The sequence below is a fragment of the Sphaerodactylus townsendi genome, linkage group LG15 (genome assembly GCF_021028975.2).
Source record: "Sphaerodactylus townsendi isolate TG3544 linkage group LG15, MPM_Stown_v2.3, whole genome shotgun sequence".
Lineage (NCBI taxonomy): Eukaryota > Metazoa > Chordata > Lepidosauria > Squamata > Sphaerodactylidae > Sphaerodactylus > Sphaerodactylus townsendi.
This window is the reverse complement of record NC_059439.1, coordinates 4,795,044-4,819,936: the sequence shown is the minus strand read 5'-3', so window position 1 is coordinate 4,819,936 and position 24,893 is coordinate 4,795,044. Positions and strand designations below refer to the sequence as shown.

The window sequence follows — 24,893 nt, the reverse complement described above, 5'->3', positions numbered from 1 at the left end:
TCTCTTCATGTCAATGTGTGCTGGCTATGCATTGCTCTCTGCTCCAGGTAATGTATCCCCCAAACCAATTTGCTCTCTGCAACCCCTGCTTCACTCATTATATTCTTAAGCTCTGTATGATTGCAGTTTTCTTGTAATACTTCCCTCTTTTCAATAAAACCCCCCTTTCTTTTGTCAAAATTGGCCTTGTTATTTCCAAGTCTAATTTACTAAAGAAGGATCCTGGTGTAAATTGGCTTTTATCTGCCTCTTCCTGGGTCCATTTCTATCCTCAAATTCTCCTACAACCTACATTAATTATTAGGAAGTAGACCCTGTATTTGGGTAACACAAAACAGGGGAGAGTGACCTATTAGGGGAAAAGGTAGGACAGCCAAGTTGACTCCTTTAAAACAGCAGCAAGCACAACGCAGGCAACACCTTACCCCACAAGGGGGACATACAGTTGGGAGAACTGGCTGAGGGGTTTCCTTTTTTTAAATAAACACCACACATTCTTAAAATCAGAAGTGAGCAGAGGATGGAATATTTACATGACAAATTTCTGAGTATGTTCAGAAAGAGGAACAAGAAAGTGTGTCTGAAGAAAAACAACAACAAATTATCACTCTTGGAAGATAAAAAGGAAGTATGGAGGAAGATGAGAATGGGGTAGAGATAGCCCTTTTCCTTTCTTCACTTTGGCTCATTCTGCACATGCAGAATAATGCACTTTCAAACTGCTTTCAGTGCTCTTTGAAGCTGTGCGGAATAGCAAGATCTACTTGCAAACAGTTGTGAAAGTGTTTGAAAATGCATTATTTTGCGTGTGCGGAAGGGGCCTATGTAACTGCTTTGTCTAAAGCAGCAGCCCTGGGGTGGCACTTGAAGTCCTACTCCTGGGTTGTAAGCCCGTTTGTTTCAGGTCACCCTGCTTTTTGTAGGACTTGCTACAAGTGTGCATGTGTAACAAGAGTCTTCTTTGCATGCAAGCTGAGAGGAGAAACAGCTTCAGGAAACAAAACGCAGGGGACACCATCTTGGTTGAAAACCTTTGCCTTGCTTCTCACCATAGAATGCCTTGTGTCCCCATGTCAGATTTTCTTGATCTGCTGCCGACTGTGCTGGCCTTGACATCAGTGAGGCTGTAACTCTGATGCCTCCTTATTCTGTCATGTGACTGATGTCTAATGTTTGATACTTAGTGGGTCCATATTGCTTCCTGGGGGTTAAAGGTAGACCCTGGGTCTAGAAATATTGAAGACCACTGGTGTAAAGTACAGCTACTTAACTATGATGGTCACTAATTTCAGGAACCATTTTTTTGCACCAAGTATGAGGAAAAACAAATGTTGTCAAGAACTATTTTTGTCCATTGGCCAAAGTTTATAAGGGTAATTTGGTGTTCACAGCCTCATTCTTTTTAGATGTTTAAATGGCAGTAAATGTCAGGTTACCATCCTGAAAATGCCAGATGCAGTGAAAAGCTTGACGTGCCTACTCAAAAGAAAAACAGTAAAATTTTAAAAGTTTAACTTGCTGTTCCCATTTCCAGAGAAGGAACTGGTTTATTGTTCCACAGGGTGTGGCAATATCTCCAGTCTATTAAAAAGATGGTCTTTCTTCTCACAGAATGGGGTGGCTATTATTAAATTGTGAAGCTCTCACACTTACAGAACAACTTGCCTATGCCCTGGGGATCTTCAATAAGGCTTCTTCAAGGAGATCTGTATATTAGGAAATTTTTCAGTACTTGACAAACACCTTGATGCAAAACACAAGGCAGGTCCACAATAAATCAAACCAAATAAAATAGAAGAATGTTTCTGGAAAATAGATCTGTTCAGTTGTATTACATTTTCACTCACAAAGTTTGGTTCTGAGTGACCCTCCCCCCTTCCCCACATTCACAGAATTCAGTGAAGATAACTTTATTGTTGTACCATTTATTTGAAACCGGTTACAGTGATACAGCGACAGATAAAAGGTTGACAATTATTTTGGATATAAGTTAGAGGCCCTGGTGAAATCTGGGGTTGAACAGACACAACCATTCACAGGCCAGAAGTTGCAAGAATTGTGGGTTTGCAGAAAGTTTTGCGATAAGTAGAAATCTCAGCTGCATAAATACAGGTTATGTGTCACAGTTTTGAACAAAAGTCTATGTTACAAGTTTACATTTTAAAATTACTACACCAGGCTGAGAGTGGCTTATTAAAGCAGCGATGGGTCCCGGGACCAGAAAATACAATCAGACTGCGAAAATGAATACAAAGGAGTCAAAAAAAAGGACAAATGGCTACCGTATCACAAAATTATACAGCTTGTGAGAACAACGCTTCAGATTTCCATCATGTGCATTCAATGACTCTCTCTGGCTCTCCAAGTCATAGGTCATAATTTTTTTTAAAAAAATTAAAACATGGTTAGAAAACACTGCAGAAAAGCCATGGGAAAGGGAAAAAGAAATAAAAACATGTACAAAAAGCAGGCAGATACAGTGAAACTGCTTTTACACATTAAATACAGTAGGACATCGTGAGGGGTTTTGGTTTCTCAAAGGATCCCTAAGAGCTGTAGTGCCACCTTGGACAGAATCTCAGTCCTCTTCATTCTCTTCCATACATCAGCCACCAGCACTCATCATCTGTACAAGCAGCTCACTGTGTCCCCTTGGGTGGTCACATAGTCATGTGCTCTGGCAGGACGTAGGAGATGTCATCCCAAGGGTGACGGTACAGGCCCTGCTTCAACCTCTTCTGATCTAGGTAATGTCCTGGAAATGAAGCGCTTTTCGTGAGTCCTTCTCTCTTAATTGACCCTACAAACACACACTGTTTGCTGTTGCTAAGGAGCTAAGCAGTTGAAATAGAAATACATGCCACTAACCGTGGGATCCTATGCAGAGCTACTCCAATCTAAACTCACTGAAATGAATAGGCTTAGGCTGGAATAACTCTCCTTAGAACTGCACTGTAGTTCTACCAAACCAGTGACTCAAACTAAGGTGATGTGAAGACAGAACAAGGAGTGAACAGCCACATTCAGCTCTGTCCCTTGTGTGGCAGGATTGCTGCAGTAGCTGCCCCACATGCCTCCTTGCAAATCCCATTCTTTCACAGGAACTCTATGATTCCAACTCTATGATTCTATGATTACTTGGACTGTGGTTTTTGAAAGTAGCACGAACCAGATTGGCCTCTTGGCTTACAGACAGGGTTGCTAACAGCCATATGGAGATCTCCCACTATTACAACTGATCTCTAGATGACCAAGATCAGATCTCCCATAGAAAATGGTTATTGTGGCGGGTGGAGTCTATGACATTGAACTTGCTGAGATACCTCCCCTCCCCAACCGCACCCTCTCCAGGCTCCACCCCCCCCCCCAAATTACAGGTATTTCCCAGCCCAGAGCTGGCAACCCTACTTACAAAGAAGGGCCCAGCACCTCAACTATGTGACAAGAAAGACTTACCGATGAACCCCATACTTCTGCCAAGCACAAAGATACCATTGAGAGCCCCAATGTCAATATATTCATCTGCTTCCTCCCTGGAAAAGAAATCAAATAGTTCTCACCTAAAATCAATCCTGCATTAATTTGTGGCACCAACCCAAGAGGAGAATTTTCATTCCACACCAGTAGGATTTGTTTAAGGTTAGGGGTTCCTGTTCCCATCCCATACATGTGGAAATTTTTTGATTCACATCGTGCAAGACAGACTCAAATACTTTCTTCCTTGACACCTGGATAAGGCCCAGAGTGAGGACAAACCCTTCCCTGTCCCATCATCATAACACAGGTGCACATTTTTCTTCAAGTCAGAATTGGGAAAAAGACAGACAGTCACCCTCTGACCAAACATCTCTCAGGTTCTATGTCAACACAACTTTGACAATAAGCACTGGAAAATTGCATAACAGAAGTGATGGAAAACCCCATGTAAACTTTCAATGGGGAGGCATAGCTCAGTGGTCAAACAGTCCCAAGTGCAATCCTTTTCAAGTATACCTTTGCTGGCACGAGGGCAAGACCCCCCCCCCCCCCCCGATAGCAAATGAGATCCTTGGGAAACTGAGCTCTGCCCTCAGTACCTGGAACCTTGCACATGCAGGTAAGTTCCACTGCTGAACTGTCTGTCCTTGAGGGGGACCTTTGTCTCAGGTGCAACTCGGGATGCTGACTGTGTGCCTTGGGTAGGGAGATGCACTATGATTGAGCTTCAGAGCAATAACACAGACCCAAAAGGATAACTGATTACTCACCGTGTAAAGGAGCCACAGTGCCTGAGTGCATCAACAAAGGCCACTCCAATGAGCCCATCAACATTCAGGATGAGATTAGGTTTCTAGAGCAGGCAGAGAAGGAGCGAGGTCAATTGGAAGGCGCGATAATGAAGAAGAGTTGGATTTATAACCCCCTTTCTCTCCTGTAAGGAGACTCAAAGGGGCTTACAAACTCCTTTCCCTTCCCCACTCTCACAACAAACACCCTGTGAGGTAGGTGGGACTGAGAGAGCTCCAAAAAGCTGTGACTAACCGAAGGTCACCCAGCTGGTATGTGTTGGAGTGCACAGGCTAATCTAGTTCCCCAGATAAGCCTCCACAGCTCAAGTGGCAGAGCAGGGAATCAAACCTGGTTCTCCAGATTAGAGTGCACCTGCTCTTAACCACTACACCACCGCTGCTTCCTCCCAATAATGGGTCTATTGTCCCTTTGGTAATCTGTGCAATGCAAGGTACTATAGTAAGGTCATGATTTTAGGCAAAGGATGGGAACCTTGGACGTAGTAATCTTCTCCACTTCCAGCGCATAGTCCAAAAGGGGTGTTGCAGGAAAATGCTGCTTCACGTAATCCTTGAGGATTTGAACTCTCATATCTGGGTTGTTGATCTATAAAATTTAAGGAGGGGGTGGGGGAAGAGAAACAAGTGACAGACTTCAGGACTGAACAAAGAACCTTTCCAAAAAGACAGACAGCCTCCTTGAAAACAGTTTCTGAGCTGCAGCCTTCCTAAAGGACCACCCCAGCAGGGAGGGCAGCCACCTACTGATTTGACTCGGTGGCCAATGCCCATAATCAGCTTCCCTTCTTTCTTCATCTTGTTCACAAACTCCATTGGGATGATGCCGCTGTCAAACGCTTTGCTGAACATTTTCGCGGCTGCATCGAGAGCGCCGCCAAACCGATCCCCCTGGAATGAACAAAGAGAAAGTATCTTAGATTCTAATTGTTTTTAAAAGAAGGGGTTAGTATGGAGGGAAACAACTGGAGCAGCAGGAAGAAGAAGAAGAAGAAGAAGAAGAAGAAGAAGAAGAAGAAGAAGAAGAAGAAGAAGATGATGATGATGAGGATATAAATCCAAACTCTTCTTCTTCTTTCTCTCCTGTAGGAGACTCAAAGAGGCTTACAATCTCCTTGCCCTTCCCCCCTCACAGCAAACACCCTGTGAGGTGGGTGGGGCTGAGAGAGCTCCAAAAAGCTGTGACTGGCCCAAGGTCACTCAGCTGGCATGTGTGGGAGTGCACAGGCTAATCTGAATTCCCCAGATAAGCCTCCACAGCTCAGGCGGCAGAGTGGGGAATCAAACCTGGTTCCTCCTGATTAGAATGCACCTGCTCTTAACCACTACGCCACTGCTGAGCAATGAGCAAGAGCAATGAGTCGACTGGGGGAGAGGAGAGGAGCCACACGGGCCACAAGGAGGAAAGACAAGGTTGTGATTGCGAAAAGGGAATGGGGAAGAAGAATGAAAGATTGGAGGATGTGGAGGCAGAGGGTGTTTCCTGACAGAGGGAAGGTGGACAGATCAAAGGGAAGAAGCAGGGGCTACAGTGTGGGAGGGAGTGAGAAGTCCCCTCCCCAGCAAGTCCTTGTGTGTCCCCCCTTTTGTGATTCCCTTCAGGTTACTTCACCCCAGCTAATGTTCAGAGCTTACAATGGTGAGCAGGCCAGAGGTGAGACTGGAGACCAAATCCTTCCCTGCTCTCGCGCAGACAATAGTGTTATGAGCTCCTGACACCGCAGGCCCGTGATCAGCCGTCACCATTAAACACATCTCTATGAACTGGCAGGCGTACTTGGGTAGCCTAGAGGGACAAAGACATTGAAGCAGGTGCTTACGATGAAACCTTTCATAACCTTGCCTTGTTTCAACTCTTCAGTGGATTCCACACAGCATATTGATAACGAGTTGTGATGGTTATAAATGAACTTGTTTTCCTAATGAAACCCCAGCCCCCAGCCCATCAGTCTTCAGCAAATAATAAAACTGTGCCCTAGTCTCACCGGAATGGCCCAGGCTGGGCTGGGCTGATCTCATCAGATCTAGGAAGCGAAACAGGGCGGCCCTGGTCAGCACTTGGATGGGAGACCACCAAGGGAAGCTATGCAGCAACGGCAAGCTACTTCTGAAGGTTTCTTGCTTTGACAACCCTACAGAGTCACTGTAAGTTGTATGCAACTTGGCAGCACTTTAGTGACACCGACACCACCCACACCCACTTGTCCAAACAAACCAAGGAACCCAACTCTAAAAACTGTCCTACACAAATTCCACTGAGGTAGCTGTCTTAGTTTGTGGCAGCAGACACAGCGTGAAAGCAACTTGCAGCAACTTAAAAGACTAACAAACCTTTTATAATAAACATATTCCAATTTTCAGACTGAACAAAGCCCCAGAGAAGCCCGGGCTGAGCTACTCATTAAAACAGGCAGGGCCAACCACAGCTGTCAAGAATGCCTGCCAGTCTAAACTCGGCACATAGACCATATTGATAAAATGGTTTACTTAGCAGCTCTGAGAGCAGGGGTGTCAAACTGATTTGTTATGGGGGCCTTGGTCAGCTGTACCTGGTGGGGCGGGGGGGGAAGATGGCTGACTTGGATGGCCCCAGAATGACACTGAGGGGGTGCTGCCTGGTCTGGTGAGCCCACAGTAGGGTTCTTTGGCCAATGTCCAGTGTCCAGTATTCTTTGCTAAGGAGATGGGGGCTACCCTTTTGAGGGTCCATAACTTTGGACCCCCTGAACCAAACTGCACCAAACTTGGGGGGGGGGGGGTCCCATCAGGACAGTCTCCAGATGATATCCTGAAATTTTGGTGCTGATACATCAAAAAATGCACCCCCTGCAGGAATATCCCAGAAATTTGCCCAAGAATCTTTGTTCTGCATTGAGTTTTCTGCATTGCTGTCAATGGGGGTTGCAGGCTGGGGTGGGGTGGGGGCACATTTCTGAAGGCACAGTCTCAAAACTTTCATGGTCTCATCAGGAGACTGCCCTAATGACTATCCCCCAGGTTTGGTGCAGTTTGGTTCAGGGGGGCCAAAGTTAAGGACCCTCAAAACTGTAGCCCCATCTCCTATTAGCTCCCATTTGAAACAATGGGGGATGGGGGCATCCCCTTTGGGAGTCCATAACTTTGGACTCCCTGAACCAAACCTCACCAAACCTGGGGGGTAGCATAAGGACAGTGTCCTAATGATACGCTGAAATTTTGGTGCCGCTAGCCTAAAAACTGCGCCCCCTGCAGGCCAAAAATGGAAAACCACTAAAAATACCCAAAAAAGACCCCTGCATTTTGATGTCCCCCACAAGATGGTGCCCTGGGCAGATGCCCACCTTTCCCTATGGGCATTATGCCCCTGCTTCTCCATTCATGAATGTGTAAATCTCTGTGATGTCCTTATGTGGTTATCTTTGCTCCCCTCCCCCACCAGTGAAGCCCCCAACCAGCAGCTTGTATCCCTGCAGGGACACTGTGAAGAAGGTGGTGGTGGGACCAGCAGACCAGCTTTTCAACGCTCAAGTATTGAAATTACCCACTAGCACATTTTTTTTGCCATGTTCTTCCATCCTGCTGTGACTACTGAGGGGCTACACAGCATCTCTACTGTTTACTGAAGACTCTCCTCTCACAGCAAACAGGCCCAAGATTGCTTTAGCTGGGCCCTCCTGCCTCAGTACTGATAGGCGGAGAACAAGGACGAGATATATGTGGGGAATCAAACTCTTTCCAGGGCCAGCAGGCAAATAAAGCCCTGTCCTGAAAAACGGTGCTCACCTTCTCTGGAACCACAACAGACCCAAGACACCACCAATCCCCATCTCTTCTTTGAAGACCTCCGTGATCGGCATGCCAGCATAAATCAGCTCTTGGCCTCGTTCATCACAGATGCTCGTCATGAAGGAAGCCGGCTTCCGGATCAAACCAAGTTCCTAAAGGTTGCAGGGAGAACAGTAAACAACTAGCTTGGTTCTCAACAAACCAAGGGATTGTCGAAGGCTTTCACGGCCGGAATCACTGGGGTGCTGTGTGGTTTCCGGGCTGTATGGCCGTGTTCTAGCAGCATTCTCTCCTGACGTTTCGCCTGCATCTGTGGCTGGCATCTTCAGATCCTGAACACGGCCATACAGCCCGGAAACCACACAGCACCCCAAACCAAGGGATATTCATGGAGAGATAAGCATGCAACCGGACTGCTCCTCTCCACCCTCAACAGGACTGCTACTATCGTGCTACATCCCCTTACAGATAAACAGGTAAAATCACCCACTTCGTCACACTTCAAACTCCCACTGACCACAATCAAACCAAAACGTGCCATAAATCTTATTAAGTGACCACTAGAATTTAAGGTACCATTTTTAGAAGGTCACTGGCCAAATAAAGACTCAAGAAGTGGAATGACTATCTATCAGGTGCAACAGGACTGAATGTGCCTCTATCAACAGGACATTCCCTTGACACAGAAAAACAGTCTATCGAGGAAAGCTAAAACCTCTCCCTTGATGTGTTAAGGTTTCTATATGGAGGAAATATTTTTGTATGGAGGAGCCATCACTCATGCAAACAGGAACTAGGCTTCAGGCAGCTGAACATTTTAAAGGCATTCTGAGGACCGCACTTCCTGCTTGCTTGGGTGAATGCTCCTCCATACAAAAAATATTCACTTAACACCAAAAGGTGACACTTCAGAGATAGAGCTTCTAACCTGATTATCACCCCTTCCCCTTCCCTCCCCTCCCTTGGATGCCTCTCCTCCCTCCCCTCCCCCTGCTAGGGTGGGTGGGCCAGGGCCAGATGCTGGGCCCCCTCCCCTCCCTTGCATGCCTAGGGGTTTCAAAAGGGGTTTCATTTAAAATGTTTTGAGACAGGTTTTGAGACAGGTTGCTCAGGTTTTTTATGTCAAGGGAATATTTTTGCAGAGATGAACCGTCAATAAGGCAAGTAGGAATTAAGGGTCCCATCCAGCCAGCTTCCCCACACAATCTCATCAACTGCTCCTGCTTAGTACAGCACCCACAGAACATGCCATTTTTTCCCCTGCAGGCTTCTTGGGTAATCAAAAAAGATCCCTCCCCCCTTTTCCACCTCAAACAATTCAGTTTTTAAAAAGAGACACCAACAGACAACTGTCGTTCTCTTCTCTTGGGAGCCACTTTGTCGAAGGGGGTTAGCAGGCAGGATTTTTCTCAGCAGGCGGCTGCTGTCTTTTAACGGACCGGCTTCTTTCTGTATTCACTTATGCAAGCTTTCGGAAGTTTTCGACTGCAAGGGCCAGTTCAACCAAGCCCCTTTCATAGACCACCTGTTCGGCTCTCCAAAACAATCCAGAAAAGAACAAACCTACCCTTGCCCACGAGTAATCCATTGGCACCGTAGGGGGAGGTACTTCTTGAGCCGGCTCAACCACACCCTTGGAAACAAGATCTTCATACACAGACCTAGCAGGAAGGAGAACCAAGAATAAATACTTGGTTCTGGACACGTACAATACATTTCAGAGGAGTGGTCTGTCTTTTGCCATTAGGGCATGCTTAAAGCTGGTTACAGTTTTTCCAAACCATCCCTCATTACCCTCACAAGGGAGGACTGCCTCCTTACAAGGTTCTTGTCTTCTGAATTCTCCTGCAATTGTGCCCAGGAGTTGCTAAGAGCAACTCTCACAAAACAGAGAACAGCTGCCTTCTACACAGCTTTATGGATTTTTATCTCTCTAATTCAACGAAGGGACCCAATGACAAATGGAGATACTAAGAAATCAGCCAGAGGTGGCAGTGTGGAGGATCTTAGACGAAGGCTAGAAACTTATTTATTTATTTATTGTTTGGACTTTTATACCGCCCCATCCCCGAGGGGCTCTGGGTGGTGTACAGCATAAAATATAATTATAAATAAATTACTAAAACCTTTAAAACAGCGACAACAATAATGATAGAGGCGTCCGGTAGCCAACTTTATAAAAAAAATTCTCCTCCCAGAGACAGCAAGTCTTTAATAGATGATAGGTCCAGATGTAAAGAGCCAACTGGGGGGGGGGGGACTTAAACTGACTTAAAACTGACTTAAAAGTTTATTTCTGGACAGCTTTTGGTCGGAGAGGGTGTCTGCCAAATCGATAGGGCCTTTTCTGAAGAGGTCCCAACCCAATATTGCCAGAGATGTCTGCTTAGATCTAACCTTAAATGCTTGAGTGCACCAAAGAAGAAAGCTGGGTTAGAAATTTAAATAAAAGGAACACACGACGAAACACACTATCTATAACAAGCATCAGTAGGAGAGATACTTTTTGCAAGACTTTTAAAAACGGCAACTGGGCCAGCAGATTTGGACTCAGCTTAATCAACCTGCCTAAGATCAGTCTATGTCACACACAATCCCAATATCGGCATTTCCTGGCCCGAACCCCCAGTCTTATTGTGGAAACTATCCAACATTTATTTTATTTTTGATGAAACCATATGACACCTCTCCACCCAAAGAGGGTCTCCAAGATGAAAAATAAGGTATTCAAACATTTATAACATTCGAAACAAGCTGGATGCTGCTCTCTGGTGCTTTCTTTCACTTTCTCTCTTGCCTGTCAGTCTGCCCTGCTCCATCGGGTAACCAGTCACCAAGGAGGAAAGGAGAAAGCGGCAGCCCTTTCAATAAGATTTCCTTCAACTTCCTCTGCCTGCTGACACAGGAGCCTTTTGAATTCGACAGGCAGAACTCTCCGCTGGTTGAACTGCTTTCGCACAGGCCAGGTAGTATCAAGATGGGCTCCTGGTCCTGTCTGGGACTTTGTACCCCAAACAGAATTATCGACAGCCAAGGGAATCAATGCATGATCTAACCCAGGGGTCTGCAAACGATGGCTCTCCAGATGTTTATGGTCTACAATTCCCACCAGCCCCTGCCAGCATGGCCAAGTGGCAGGGCTGATGGGAATTGTAGTCCATGAACATCTGGAGAGCCATCGTTTGCAGAGCACTGATCTAACCAGTTAGGAGGGAAATGCCAACCTTGCTCTGCAAGCTCACCCCTGATACTTTCTGATATTCTGATATTAGGGTACTGATATTTTCATTTCAGCCCTTGGGCCGGCATCATCCACCTTAGCAAGAGGATCACAAGGACACCCTGCCAACCCACTTACTGAATCACGTCGCCCAGCTCATCAAAACTCCGAGGTACATAAACCCCCATTTCTTTTAGAGCTTTGTTCTTGGCCACGGCCGTTTCGGATGCCTGATTGGCACACGCTCCTGCGTGGCCAAACTGGACCTGTTCAATGAGATGCAGGAAAAGCTCTTTAGAAAGGCCAGAGTCTGAGTCACTGAATCCAAAGTCATATCTACATTTTAAAAATTAAGTCCCTGAACCCAAAATTATGCAAGAACATTATGCAGATTTATTGCGTGTTAGTCCTGCTTCTTCAACTTCCAAGATTAAAATGTTCGCAGACCACAAGGCTTTTGGGTGGAAACAAGACCAGGACAACAGTGAGCGTGAGCAACAGCCGCCCAGATGCGAAGGCTGAGATTAGGTGACAAGAAAGGTCATACAGGAGGGACTGAAATCCACTGGAGAATGATGAAACAATCCGGAAATTCTGTGTTTGAAAACATGGGAGGAACAGCACAGTAGGGTGGGGAGAGAAAGGCAAGAGGCTGAAGTGATAAAATACATGAGCTCGCTCTAGCCTACAGGTAGAGGATTGCAGTTGAGAAGAAGACAGCCAGCATAGAAAGCGAAGGGGGGAAAGGAAGGCTATTCCCTGGCTGTGCTAGTTTTCCACTGGTATAGAGTTTGCACATCTGCATAACAACCAGAGTCCGCCACCTGCCGTCCATTCTGCCAGCTCATGGGGGAATAATCAGCGACCCACTACAGACAAAGGCTGTGAGTAGAAAGTTCTGTCTTTGTTTTAAATAAAACAAGTTGTTTTATATTGCGAGATTTTGACTGAATACAATGTTTGTGTATTACTAAGTGTTCTAATTCAGTGATTGTACTCTGTAGTTCTAAAAATATTCCTGAGATTAGAAGAAGTGCAGTGGCGTACCAGGCCTAAATGGCGCCCGATGACATGACCGGCTCCCCACACCCCCTCCCCAGCTCCTCACACACACACACACACACACACACACACCCCATGCCCCACTTACGGGAGCCAGAAGGAAGGCTGGGGGAGAGTGGGTCTCGGATGGGCGCCGTGATGGCAGGCCGGCTCCTGGGCCAGCCTGCTGCTGTGGTGTCCACCTGGGCCACCCACCACCGAGCCCCGTCCCCCCACCTGTCCTCCCTGCAGACCGGCTCCTACCCTCCCCAGGTCCCGGAGAGAGCAAAAGCCAACCTGCAGGGAGGCCTGGAGGGGGGGTCGGGGGGCTCAGCAGTGCACGGCTCGGGCAGGCACTACAGTGGTAGGCCAGCTCCTGCCCTCCCTGGGGGAGGGGGGGAGTCGGGCTGCGGCAAACAGCTCAGTTGGTGCCCCCCCCCCATGAAGAAACAGCGTGCGCCACTGAAAAAATGTCTTGTGAAGTAAGGGGTCAGCTGTGGGCACCAAGAGGGAACTTATAGAACTCTACCTTACCGAGCATTTACTTTTCTCCTGAAGAAGTTTACTCCAGAGCACTTTACTCCAGCCTCTGAAGAAAGGTATCTAAACGTAATATAAACTTGTATCCAATCCTATAGGATCTGGAAGTGATTCCCTTGCACCACTTCCACTGTTTTCCTATTTGCGCATTTCATAAAACGGAACTCTGTTTTCCACCGCCTTTGTGTGATTAACTGGGCCGAATTTCACACCAGGCAAAAGGGACTCCTTGGCCTTTGGGGCCCTCCATTCTCTTGCACAAGTCAGCCAGACCAAAGTGCAAGCTGGGAATGGGAGAGGGTAGGAAGGTAGAATCCTTGCAGATGTGAGCATACAGGACAGAGAAGCAAAGCCCCAGCAGCCTGATATTTATTTGGTACTGACAGAAGGATAGAGACTCTGGGCAGGATTCAGTCTAAATGGCAATTTCACCAAATCTCTCTGAATGTCATTCCGAAGTCCTGTTCTGCCACTGGAAAATTTTGCCTGGACCAACACTACAGTGGATTCCGCACAGCATATTTAGAACGAGTTGCAATAGTTATAAATGAACTTGTTTTCCCTTTTTATGAATGGCAAATGGAATTCATTTATAACCATTGCAACTCGTTATAAACATGCTGCGCGGAATCCACTTATAAGTTGACCTTGTTTCGTTGCTGTCCTTGAAAGTTCCTTGTCATCGAGCTGTCCTTGAAAGTTCCACCTCCGGGGGTTTCGCTCCTTATGTAAAGGTTTCAAGGGACTTCAATTCCCTATTTTAGAGTCCAGGGTCCGGTAGCTTTGAATGCTCGATCACATTCAACCACCTGTCCAACAGTCCTCCTCTTTATTATACATCCCCTTACCTCTGAAGAGAACATAGTTGCACAGGTCCCAATACACCAGCAGACAACAGGCTTAGTGATCCGTCCTTCTTTAACTCCTCGACAGATCTTGTACTCCTCGGTTCCTCCAATCTAGGGAAAGGGGACAAGGGTAACCCATGAAACCAATCACATTCACAAATAGGAGGCCACAGATCTCAGTTTATGGAAAGTCTGGGGGGGAAAGGTAACAGGATCACTAAGGAAGTTCTCAAGGTTATGACTGGAAATTGTTTTTCACCATTTAAAGCTTGTGTGTACTAGATTTCCAAACACAAAAACGCATGATACAAAAAAGAAGTGTGTGCATGTGTGGTGTCAAGTGACAGCAGACTTATGGCGACCCCAGAGGGTTTTCAAGGCAAAAGATGTTTAGAGGTGCCTGCCTTTGTGTGGGCTGAGAGAGTTCAGAGAGAACTATGACTGGCTCAAAGTCACTCAGTAGGCTTCCTGTGGAGGAGAGGGGAATTGAACCCGGTTCTCCAGACTAGAGTCCAGCATTCTTAACCACTACACTATGCTGGATCTAAAGTGAGAGAGAGTGAGAGAGAAGGAGGGGGAAAAAAGACCAGACAATTAACAAACCCTCCCCCGCCCCCCAAAGTTGCTCTGGTTTTACAAAGAAAAAACAGCCAAGAGAGATTTCTCCTCCCAAAAAAGAACAGGAAAAACAACAACATTTCCACCTTAAAGAATACAATAATGCTGCCTGTCAAACCCTCTAGAGCAGGGGTAGGGAACCTGCGGCTCTCCAGATGTTCAGGAACTACAATTCCCATCAGCCCCTACCAGCATGGCCAATTGGCCATGCTGACAGAGGCTGATGGGAATTGTAGTTCCTGAACATCTGGAGAGCCGCAGGTTCCCTACCCCTGCTCTAGAGAAAAGCAACATTGCAGGAGAGCAGCGGGGGGGGGGGGGGGGCTAATCCTGTCCGCAAGCATCGCACCTTCATCAATGTCACCAGCACCCAAGTTTTAGAATTAAAAAGGAAAAGCAAACAACCTAATAATAGCGTATTTTGACCTCAGGGCCACTGCACTGGCGGGGTAGAGGCTTGCCAACCAGGTCTACCTCCCTCAAGAAGGTCATCTTCAGCAAAACCTCCTGGAGTACATTATTTTGTAGCGCAGAACAAAACCTCAAAGCATGATTCTGGAATGCCAAACTGTACAACTTAGGACCGACTTATCTTAAGGGACGCCTCCTCTCACATGACCAACCTGCTCATTTCAGACATTTTTGGAGGCCCTAGTTGGATTGCCCCCACTACCTGAGCCTATATAGGTGGTGACTTGAAACAGGGCTTTCTCAGTTCTGGCACCAAACTCTAGAACCCTTCCCCAGAGAGATCTGCCTCCCTCCCTCTACCGAATCTCCTGTCACCACGTAAAGACTTTGTTCATTTGGCAGCCCCCCAATCACAGTTATCGGTCCTCCTCTCTGGCTCTGCCGTTGCTTCTGCCTGTTTTTAACTGAGTTATTTTATCATTTTAAATGATGCTTTTAATTGTTAAAGTATTTAAATGTTTTTATGTTTGCCTCCTTAGGGGCTCTTGATTGAGCAGAAAAGTGGTGTAAAATGTTTTAAATAAAATAATGACTGACTCAGTGCAAACAACTACCACAGTTCATTTCTTGTGTTTCTGATAGAGAGAAAAATCAAATATAAGATACTTGCTTCTCCTAGGACAACTATCATCTTCACCCCTGGAGTGTCCTGGTAGCGTAAAACATGATCCATGAAAGTAGAACCAGGATATCTAGGAAGAAGAAGACAAAAAATATCTATTGCATGTTGGTGATGTTTAAAGATACTGCACAGAGAAGCAATATTAGCCACTGACGTATGAACAGTCCAGTCTTCCCCCAAAGATGGGGGACACTTAGTGATCAAAGATAGGCGTTATACACAGAAGCTCTGATGTTCAGTCTTTAGTGCCTCTAGAGCCTGGGCTGAGGCCCTGCAGTGCTTCTGCCACTCAAAGGTTGGGCAAGTGACCCCAATGTTCTGATACAGTAAAAGACTCTGTTGTATGCTCACTCCGTTGTCTTGGGAGTTGACATTTTTCTCACAACTCTGGAGAGGCACTCTATGGTCTCCAATTGAGGTCATAGCCTGTTAATGAGGTCATAGAGAGCCAGTGTGGTGCAGTGGTTAAGAGCAGGTGCACTCTAATCTGGAGAACCAGGTTTGATTCCTCGCTCTGCCACTTGAGCTGTGGAGGCTTATCTGGTGGGCCAGATTAGCTTGTGGACTCCAACAAATGCCAGCTGGGTAACTTTGGGCTAGTCACAGCATTTTGGAGCTCTCTCAGCCCTACCCACCTCACAAAGTGTTTGCTGTGGGGGGGGGGGGGAAGAGAAAGGAGATTGAGTCTGTTTACAGGAGAGTCTGCTTACAGGAGAGAAAGGGGGGCTATAAATCCAAACTCCTCCTCCTCCTCCTCCATTCTTAAACTGGAAACTAACTTTTAATATCAGCTATATACACAGAGGAGAAACTGAGCCCAAACACAATGGAGATTTCCAAACCATTATTCTACATGTAGGATAATACCATATTCACATCTGTGTCCTCACCTGTCCCCACCAATGGCTACTCCTTCAAATACCCCATCTGTGGTCCTGGAGATGATGTTGTTGAGTTCATTGGACATCCCTCCAGAACGAGAAACGTATGCTACACTGCCGGGGCGGTACAGCTTAGATGCCAAGATATTGTCCAGCATTCCACCCGTATTTCCAATCTTAAAACAGCCTGGCTTGATCCCACCTACCTATAAAATGAAGACAAGGATATCAAAGATCAGATTCTTTGTAGTTCACAAAATGGCTTAATGTCATTCAGAATTCTTTACACAAAATACAAGCACATGCACAAGGCCAAGATTAACTGCAGGACATACCTGCACAGCTATACTCATTTAATTTATTTGATTTATACCCTGCCCTCCCCCTTAGGGCTCAGCGCCGTGAACAACAAGTAAATAACATCAAAAACACTAATCAAACAGCAAATATCAAACCAACAAATATCAAAACAGCAAAGCAGCAGCATCAATAAACATAAATCCCAAGTATCAAAATCAAGAACATCAGTAATCATGACATAATAACATTTCATAACATAACAGCAGAATAACATCATAACGTAACAGCACAATAACAGATTATAGCATCTTAAACATATATTATTATGTTTTGGAATTTCCTCTCAAGCCCCTCACCACACCTCCACCAAAGAAGTGTTTTGCTGTGGGTAGGAAGAGAAAGGAGATTGAGTCTGTTTACATGAGAGTCTGCTTACAGGAGAGAAAGGGGGGCTATAATAATATAATATCATAGACAACCACCCTTCCTAACCTATCCCCACTAAATCACTAAATCACCTACTAGCTCAAGAAAAAACAACACTATGCCCTATGGGATCCACAAAAGATCATTTAAGGGCAACTAAACACTACACAACTAAGGGCAACTAAATGCTACACAAATCAAAACACCTACTTTAAGCCTACAAAACCAACTACTACCTAAGCTAGAAAGAACTACAAAATTTTCACAAGGGATAGAGTTAAACTACAAAAGCAAAAAACCACAAACTACAAGGGAATAGACTACAAAGGGGATTAACTACAAGAATTTCAAAACTACAGACTACTATCCCCAAACTATAGAGTGGGGAATCAAACCCGGTTCCTCCAGATTAGAATGCATCTGCTCTTAACCACTATGCCACTGCTGCTCCTTATCGACTTATCTTAAGGGACGCCTCCTCTCACATGACCTACCTGCTCATTTCTGTCATTTTTGGAGGCCCTAATTGGATTGCCCCGGCTATCTATTCTGAGGCTATATGGGTGGTGACTTGAAACAGGGCTGCTGTCCCTGCAGCTGCTTGCAGGGCGTTCCCTCTCATTAGTCGCCCCGTGGGGGTCCCTTCCACCGACTCCCATCAACTGGTACAGCAAGGGCTGCTTTGGGTCGCCAGGTGCTGCTCCTCCCATTGGCTACTCCTCAGTATAAATGGCATACATAGCTGGTCGTTCGTGGAGCTTCCAAATTGACAAACTGCTTCGGCCGCCATCTTAGGTCTTGCTCAAATCATTCCCTATGGAGCCCATGCCGCCAGTTTTAGCTCCGCCCACCATCAAATCAACATGACAGAAGCAGTAGTGGGATTCAAAGGATTTAACAACCGGTTCCAATGGTGGGATTCAAATAATTTAACAACTGGTTGTATACAAGCACAATTTTAACAACCGGTTCTGCCAAAGTGGTGCGAACCTGCTGAATCCCACCACTGGACAGAAGTCCTCCCCCCCGACTGTTGGGCCTAGCGGCTGAGCTTAAACTTTTACCATGTGGAGGCTGCCCTTCCCCTCATCTGGTGTCACCTCTGATGACGTGGAAAAATGGACCCAAGGGGTGAGGCGAAGGAGGGAGAAAGTTGAAAAGTGAACCATACTCCCATTTTAAAGGTCTATCTCAAGACAAGAGCATTTGTCACAGCGATACTAAATCAAGCAAGAAATCCAGCTACCAAAAGTAGACTGAAAACCAAAATACACTCAATATCCTCTTATCACAGCTCAGAAGCAAGTCCTTCTCCAGCCATAAAGAAATAGAATAAAAACAATCTCTCACCGTTGCAGGTCCAATAATTGTAACTCCTTTCTCATCTGCTGTCTTGATCAATCTACGGGTCAGTGCCTCTGGGATACCTTCAGCAATGATAGCCACGGTACGGATCTGCAGCCAAGAGAGAGATGATAGTCAGTCCCATCTGTCCTCTGTATAGAGCAAGAGTCTGGAAAACTCAGGAAAACCGGCATAGCCTTTAGGCCCCAGTGGGTGGGGACAGATGCTGATTAGCATCCCCTTAGGGGTCTGCAACCTGCGGCTCTCCAGATGTTCATGGACTACAATTCAATTGGCCAAACTCCCTACCAAATTCTAGATGTTGTAAAAAAAATAAAGTCACAAGCCTGTTCAGTCTCCCTGGAGTTACGCTGGTTTGCATGCAAGCTGAGGCTATCATAAAGAGTGACCAAGGAAGAAAGCAGGTGGGGGGGGGGGCAGGGGGATATAAGGGATGACAGAAGAAGAAGAGTTTGGATTTATATCCCTCTTTCTCTCCTGTAAGGAGACTTACAATCTCCTTGCCCTTCCCTCCCCCAACAAACACCCTGTGAGGTGGGTGTGGCTGAGAGAGCTCAGAAGAACTGTGACTAACCCAAAGTTACCCAGCTGGCATGTGTTGGAGTGCACAAGCTAACCTGGTTCACCAGATAAGCCTCCACAGCTCAAGTGGCAGAGCAGGGAATCAAACCCAGTTCTCCAGATTAGAGGGCACCTGCTCTTAACCACTACACCGCACTGGACAGCACTGTGCAGTGGCATAATTTAGCAAATCTCTTGAATATGGGACAAATAAGACCATAAGTTGCAAGCCCCTTGCTGGTCAATAACTTGATTGATTGAATGATTGCAAGCCCACAGGAAAGGGATGCATCTATTCTCATGGCTAGATGTGGATTCTGCCCACAGGGAAAAGGCTCCCTGCATTCCTTTAAAAATACAGGGTATGTCTAGCTCAAAAGTGTAGCTGGGCAGGAGTGTGCCCAGGGGCACACTCTGTGTTTTCTTCCCCCTCTGCGGCCCTGCCCCCTTCCCCGTGCCCCCCCCCCTTCCAGCCGGCAGAAAACCCCACCTCAGCCTCCTTGTAGCTCTGCCACTGGTCTAGCTCGCAGGGTTGCAGCTTGAAAATGTAATGATAAAACTTTTACAAAGGGAAAAATACAAAGTTTCCGGACTTTCCATTCATCTTGCTGCCTCCCCCATAATCCATTATAAGTTTTCCTGTTAACTTCTGAGAGGCAGTTCAACAGAGAAAGGATTGGGCTTCAGGAGTTCTGAATGGGATGGCCCCCCAGGGCTCGGCACAAAGGTTCCACCTGCCCCACACACCTGTGGGTAGTTCATAGTCTCCATGGTGCTGTCATATGCCGAGCGAAGGGATGCAAAGTTGATCAACACGTCCACTTCCGGGTGCTTCCTCATCGCATCCGCCATGTTCTTGAAGACAGGGATGAGGATCTCTTTGTGGCCCCAGTAGAACTTCTGCTTGTGGTCACCACTAGGAGTAAAACAAAGCACATTTATTTTTGTGCCAGAGAGACATGGATATTCAAATGAGAACAACAGGGACCCCCAGTTCCATGTTTATAATTTGCACTCCCGGTGCTGCAGTGCTCAACAGAGAGAAGTGTACTTATTTGATTGGTTTATACACTTGGACCTTGGCCGTCAGCCAGAACATTTTTCCCAGTTTGGAACTGGTTCCTTTCTCCAATCTTGTTCAGGCATACTTCCCCCTGAGGTGGCAACCCTGTTCTTAGACTGTATCACTTCAGACTGTAAGAGCCGACTCATGCGACTGAATGTGTTTCCATTTTAAAAAATCCCCTCAAACAGAAAACTAGCTTGTCAGGGAAAATAGCAGTAGAACCCATAGTTTTCCATGGGCTTATATACCTTGGTTAATACCCTTTAGTGGTTACTTGCAACTGGATTTTCTTGTGTGAAATAGAAAAATCTACTTGCCAATGACTGCTAAAATGCACTGAAAGGACATTATCCAATGTCTGTGTGAAAACAGCCTCAGTCTAGGAATGGTGTTTGTGCAGAGGACTATTCAGTCATGCGAGCCCCTACCAGTAATCTAAAGTACAGTCAAGACACAAATTTAGTACTTCAAAAGAGCTCCACCTTAAGTGGGTATGCTTTGCTGGCTACAAAGGAACAGCAAAATAAAGGAAAACAGAAGTGCCATAAAACACCGCCCAGGGGTGAGAGGACAGCCTGAGGGGGTAGCTGGCTGCTATGCCTGTGGGAAAAACCAGTGGCTCAATTTGGATATCATGCAAAAGCAGGGTTTATGGTAAATAACTGGTGAAAGCAGGATTTGGCTCAAAGACAATCAACCTGGTTTGCATTGGAAAATGCTGATGAAATTGCTTGGTCTTTGTAGCCCAAGAGAGTTTCTCTAGGGAATAAGCCAAGATGTCTGCGTTCAGACACTATGTGAAATTGCACATATGGCTGACTGTTTATTTAGGCAGCTTCAGGAGCCAGTATAATGGATCCTAACTAAATGACAATCAGTTCACTCAATTATCCTAACCATAGCTAGGTTTAAGTGAACCATAGGTTTGTCCTGCTGTGTGAACTGAGCCAGTGTTGGTCCAGGATAAACAAGCCGCAGGGCTAAACAGAATAAGATGATGCTAGGCCCAGGAGATCTAGCACATGGATTCTGGAGGGAATGGCTCAAATTCTGCACACCAGAAGGATAGCTGTGTTTGTCTACTGTAGCAAAGCAAAACCAAAGTCTAGTGTCACCTTAAAGACTAACAATGCTTATTCTGGCATGTGCTTTTAAGAGTCAAGAGTTCACTTCATCAGATGTAATGGAAAGAAAGAAAATTATTTTCCTCATATTTATCAAAAAAATAAAAACAGTAGTAGAGTTGAGCAAAAAAGCTGGCACCTGAGCAGGTGGGATTCTCTACAACAGACTTGAATGGCTTCGATTATTATATATAACAGATGATGAGAGAGATCACAGGCTCTAGCATCTCTATCATGTAGGGACAAGAGATGCAATAAAATGGAGTAAATCAAGGAAGAAGACGTTTGAGGCACAACAGAATTAACAGACATCAATAAAGGACTGTGATACGATATAACATAAGAAAGTTACTAAAAAGTGGGTCGTGGTATTAGAAATTGTAACAACTGAGGAAATCCATGTCTTGGTTTAAGATGGAGTGACAGAAAGGGTTTATTTTCTTGAGGAAGTTGAATTCAGTGGTGCAGGCAGTCTGGGTGACAGATAGGATTGCCAGCTCCACATTGGGAAATATCTGGGGAGTTTGGAGGTGGAGTCTGAGAAGGGTGGGGTTCTGGGGAGGGCAGGAACTTTAGTGGGATATTATGTCCTGGAGTCCCCATTCCAAAGCAGCCATTTTCTCCAGGTGAACGGATCCCTGCTGCCTGGAGATCAATTGTAATAGTGGGAAACCTCCAGTCACCACCTGGAGGTCAGCACCTCAAATGACATGCAGCATACAGGGGAAAAGAGGGGAAGCTAAATTCAAGCCTGGAAAGAGACTCGGGGAGTACAAGCAGAGAAGAAGAAGAAGAAGAGTTTGGATTTATATCCCCTTTTTCTCTCCTGTAAGGAGACTCAAAGGGGCTGACAAACTCCTTTCCCTTCCCTCCTCACAACAAACACCCTGTGAGGTAGGTGGGGCTGAGAGAACTCAGGAGAACTGTGACTAGCCCAAGGTCACCCAGCTGGCGTGTGTTGGAGTGAATTCTGAATTCCCCAGATAAGCCTCCACAGCTCAAGCAGCAGAGCAGGGAATCAAACCTGGTTCCTCCAGATTAGAGTACAGCTGCTCTTAACCACTATGCCACTGCCACAGAGGGATACTGTTATTTCTGTACCATCTTAGCTATGTTGTTCTGCTCTCAAAGCTGGCAGAGAGATGGGAAATGAGCAGGGTGGCCTCAAACAGAGCCCCATAAACATACGTGAATGGGTAGACCATGGCGGCTACCGAAGGCTCGTCTCTGGAGCAGGTGTAGTCAAAATCCAGCATCCCTTGCACGGCCCGGGTCTGCATTCCCCACACGATTGCTTTGGTGTGACGGCTAAACAACGTTGTGGCTTTACCTGCACAGGGAAAGAACCCCGCCCATCCAGGGTCAGACATTCAATATAAAGTGACAATGCAACACACTCACACACACAGAGCTATGAGTCACCCCCATCATGGCTCCTTTCTCTGAGTTACAAGATGGAACCAACAGGCCAACCCAAGTGAAACCAAAGTGCTAAGATGAAGCACTCAAAAAAAACATTGGTTTCCTATCAGGAAGATTTCCTTCTCTCATCCCTTGGTGACAGTGGGCGCTCTGGCAACTCTATGTGCAGAAGAGTCACATGTGGCTCTGAGAAGCGGCAAGACAAAAAGAAAATGCTTGCACTGGGTGTGCCACGAAGTCACTTCTGCGGGAAAACTGGAAGTGATGCCCCACCACTACAGATTCCTAAAGCCACACGCAGTCAGTGCAAGCACAGTGTCAGAGATTTCTATGTCCCTGACCCCCTCACCCAAAAGCTCCTGGTGAAATCTGTATCACTCTTAGATCACGCTGGCTCTCCCCATACCATTAAAAAACCCACCACCCCACACCAAAAACAAGTGAAAACCCACAAAGAACAACCATTCCTTTCATTAGAGGAAAGTATTCAGAGTGGGGTATGGTACCAGTTAGGGGGAAAGAATTTACATTTTTGTTATCCTTATGGTTAAAATTACAGCTCCACATCTATGAGGAGGTTAAGAAACAAAGAAATTTATGTTTTAATCTCTAAATTCTAATGAGAAATACATTGGCAAGAAAATACTTTAGCAACATTAACTGCACTTTACTGACTCCCCCCCTCCCACCAAATACTAAGTCTCCTCCTGTTGGCAAATGAATAGACAACACCTTTCCAGCTGCGCTGACAGAAAAGACAGAAAGGGCCACCCCCCACCCCCTTACTGGAGTCTCCCAACCTACACAGCTATTAGTCCACATGGACCCCGCAACACCTGGAATGAATGTTCTGGGAATCAGAAAGGACTGCCAGAGAGAGTGGAAGACGGGAAAGATCTGTACTCTTCTCGTCTGCAGACTGCAGGAACCAACACTTAAGTCTGATCATTAATTCACTACAGCCAGCTGGATAAGTTTTGCCCCTGCAAGAAGCCATTCTACACAATCCAACAGGCACCCCCTAGCACCCTTTGGAAGATCTTATGGGCAGCATGAATCCCTATGGTGTCCCTAGAGGGCCGCTGGGGAGACACAGACAGGCAGGGAATGGCCCTGAGAATTGCTCGCATGAGGTCTGGCTTAGAATCAGCAACTGCTCAACCTCCAGGGCATTCCCTGAGGAGGTCACCCTGCCGAGACTTTCCCCCAACCCAGCTCCATTGTCCTTAGCAACCTCATACAAACATAGCTCAAGACACACATCACACATCAACAGGAAGTTTCTAGGAAATCACAATCTACCACAAAATACTGATGGGACAGGGAAAGCACAGGCTTTGGTTTTTTAATCAAAAGCCTAACTCAGAAGGCCAAAAGATCAGAGAAGGAAGCCAGGCAACAGAATTGGTATTTCTTTTCTGCCTAGAAAGCAAGAAAAATGTCAATTCATTATATTCCTACAATACTCTTCCACTAAGAAGCACAGACAGAATATTTGAGCGGGATACACCCATTTTCACGGCCATAAAAATTCCTGTATGGTGGCTGCAGCCAAGAGACTCAGTCCAAGACCTTCCAGTTGTCATAACCCTCTCATGTCTTAGCCTGGGTCATGTTTCTAGCTACTGTCATGTTTCTAGCTACTGAAAGCTTCCTGTTCGAAAGGTCTAGGAAAGTTTGCTTGTGGTAGGCACTGTTATCTCTTTGCAGTTGCCATTGTCATCACTGTCTATGGAATGTGTGTGCGTGGCAACATGACCGTCTTCCATGACTGTGTGTATGTGTGCCTTCTTGTCTTTAGAGTGGGGTCTCTGCTGGGGGATATACTTTTTTCCCTGTGGTCTTATATTCAGTTCAGACAATAAAGTCACCAGCTTTCCTGTGCTTCATCAATAAATGAGAATTCTGCTTCTACAGTACCGATTCCTTTCATTGAGCAGGTCTGGGATTATGACACCAGTGAGCTTTGTGGCCTAAGTAGGCCACAATTTGAATTAAGGTCTATATTCACTGTTCCATTGCTTTCTTTTTTTTCCTTTTTCCTTTTGAATAATTTTATTTTTATTTATTTATTTATTTATTATTCCACTTTTATACCGCCCTCCCCCGAAGGGCGGTTATAATTTTCTGATGAACTTAGTTTGTGAATAAAAAAGGAAACAAAACTGAAAAAAAGTGTTTTATATTGTCAAGGCAAAGTTGAATATATAACATTTTTTTCTTTGCAATTCATTATCCTGTCGGTAACATGACTCCATCAATAAAACACATAAAAGCTGAAGAAGAAGAGTTTGGATTTATATCCCCCCTTTCTCTCCTGCAGGAGACTCAAAGGGG

At 45.9% G+C, this 24,893-nt stretch overlaps 1 protein-coding gene across 2 annotated transcripts in view; it reads right to left on the bottom strand.

Annotated features, from left to right (window-relative positions):
* Positions 1-1,909: 1,909 nt before the first annotated feature.
* Positions 1,910-24,893, bottom strand: part of ACLY (ATP citrate lyase) — a 64,716-nt gene continuing 41,732 nt past the window's right edge. For both annotated transcript variants that reach the window (XM_048517369.1, XM_048517370.1), the window contains 15 exons: positions 22,323-22,464; positions 19,692-19,860; positions 18,369-18,473; positions 16,302-16,498; positions 15,400-15,481; positions 13,701-13,811; positions 11,410-11,537; positions 9,619-9,712; positions 8,049-8,203; positions 5,922-6,072; positions 5,034-5,177; positions 4,762-4,875; positions 4,248-4,330; positions 3,457-3,533; positions 1,910-2,755 (listed from right to left, as the gene is read on the bottom strand). In XM_048517369.1, coding sequence (XP_048373326.1) covers positions 2,661-2,755; positions 3,457-3,533; positions 4,248-4,330; positions 4,762-4,875; positions 5,034-5,177; positions 5,922-6,072; positions 8,049-8,203; positions 9,619-9,712; positions 11,410-11,537; positions 13,701-13,811; positions 15,400-15,481; positions 16,302-16,498; positions 18,369-18,473; positions 19,692-19,860; positions 22,323-22,464 — 1,847 coding nt within the window. In that variant the 3' untranslated portion in view covers positions 1,910-2,660. The remainder of the gene's footprint in view (positions 2,756-3,456; positions 3,534-4,247; positions 4,331-4,761; positions 4,876-5,033; positions 5,178-5,921; positions 6,073-8,048; positions 8,204-9,618; positions 9,713-11,409; positions 11,538-13,700; positions 13,812-15,399; positions 15,482-16,301; positions 16,499-18,368; positions 18,474-19,691; positions 19,861-22,322; positions 22,465-24,893) is intronic.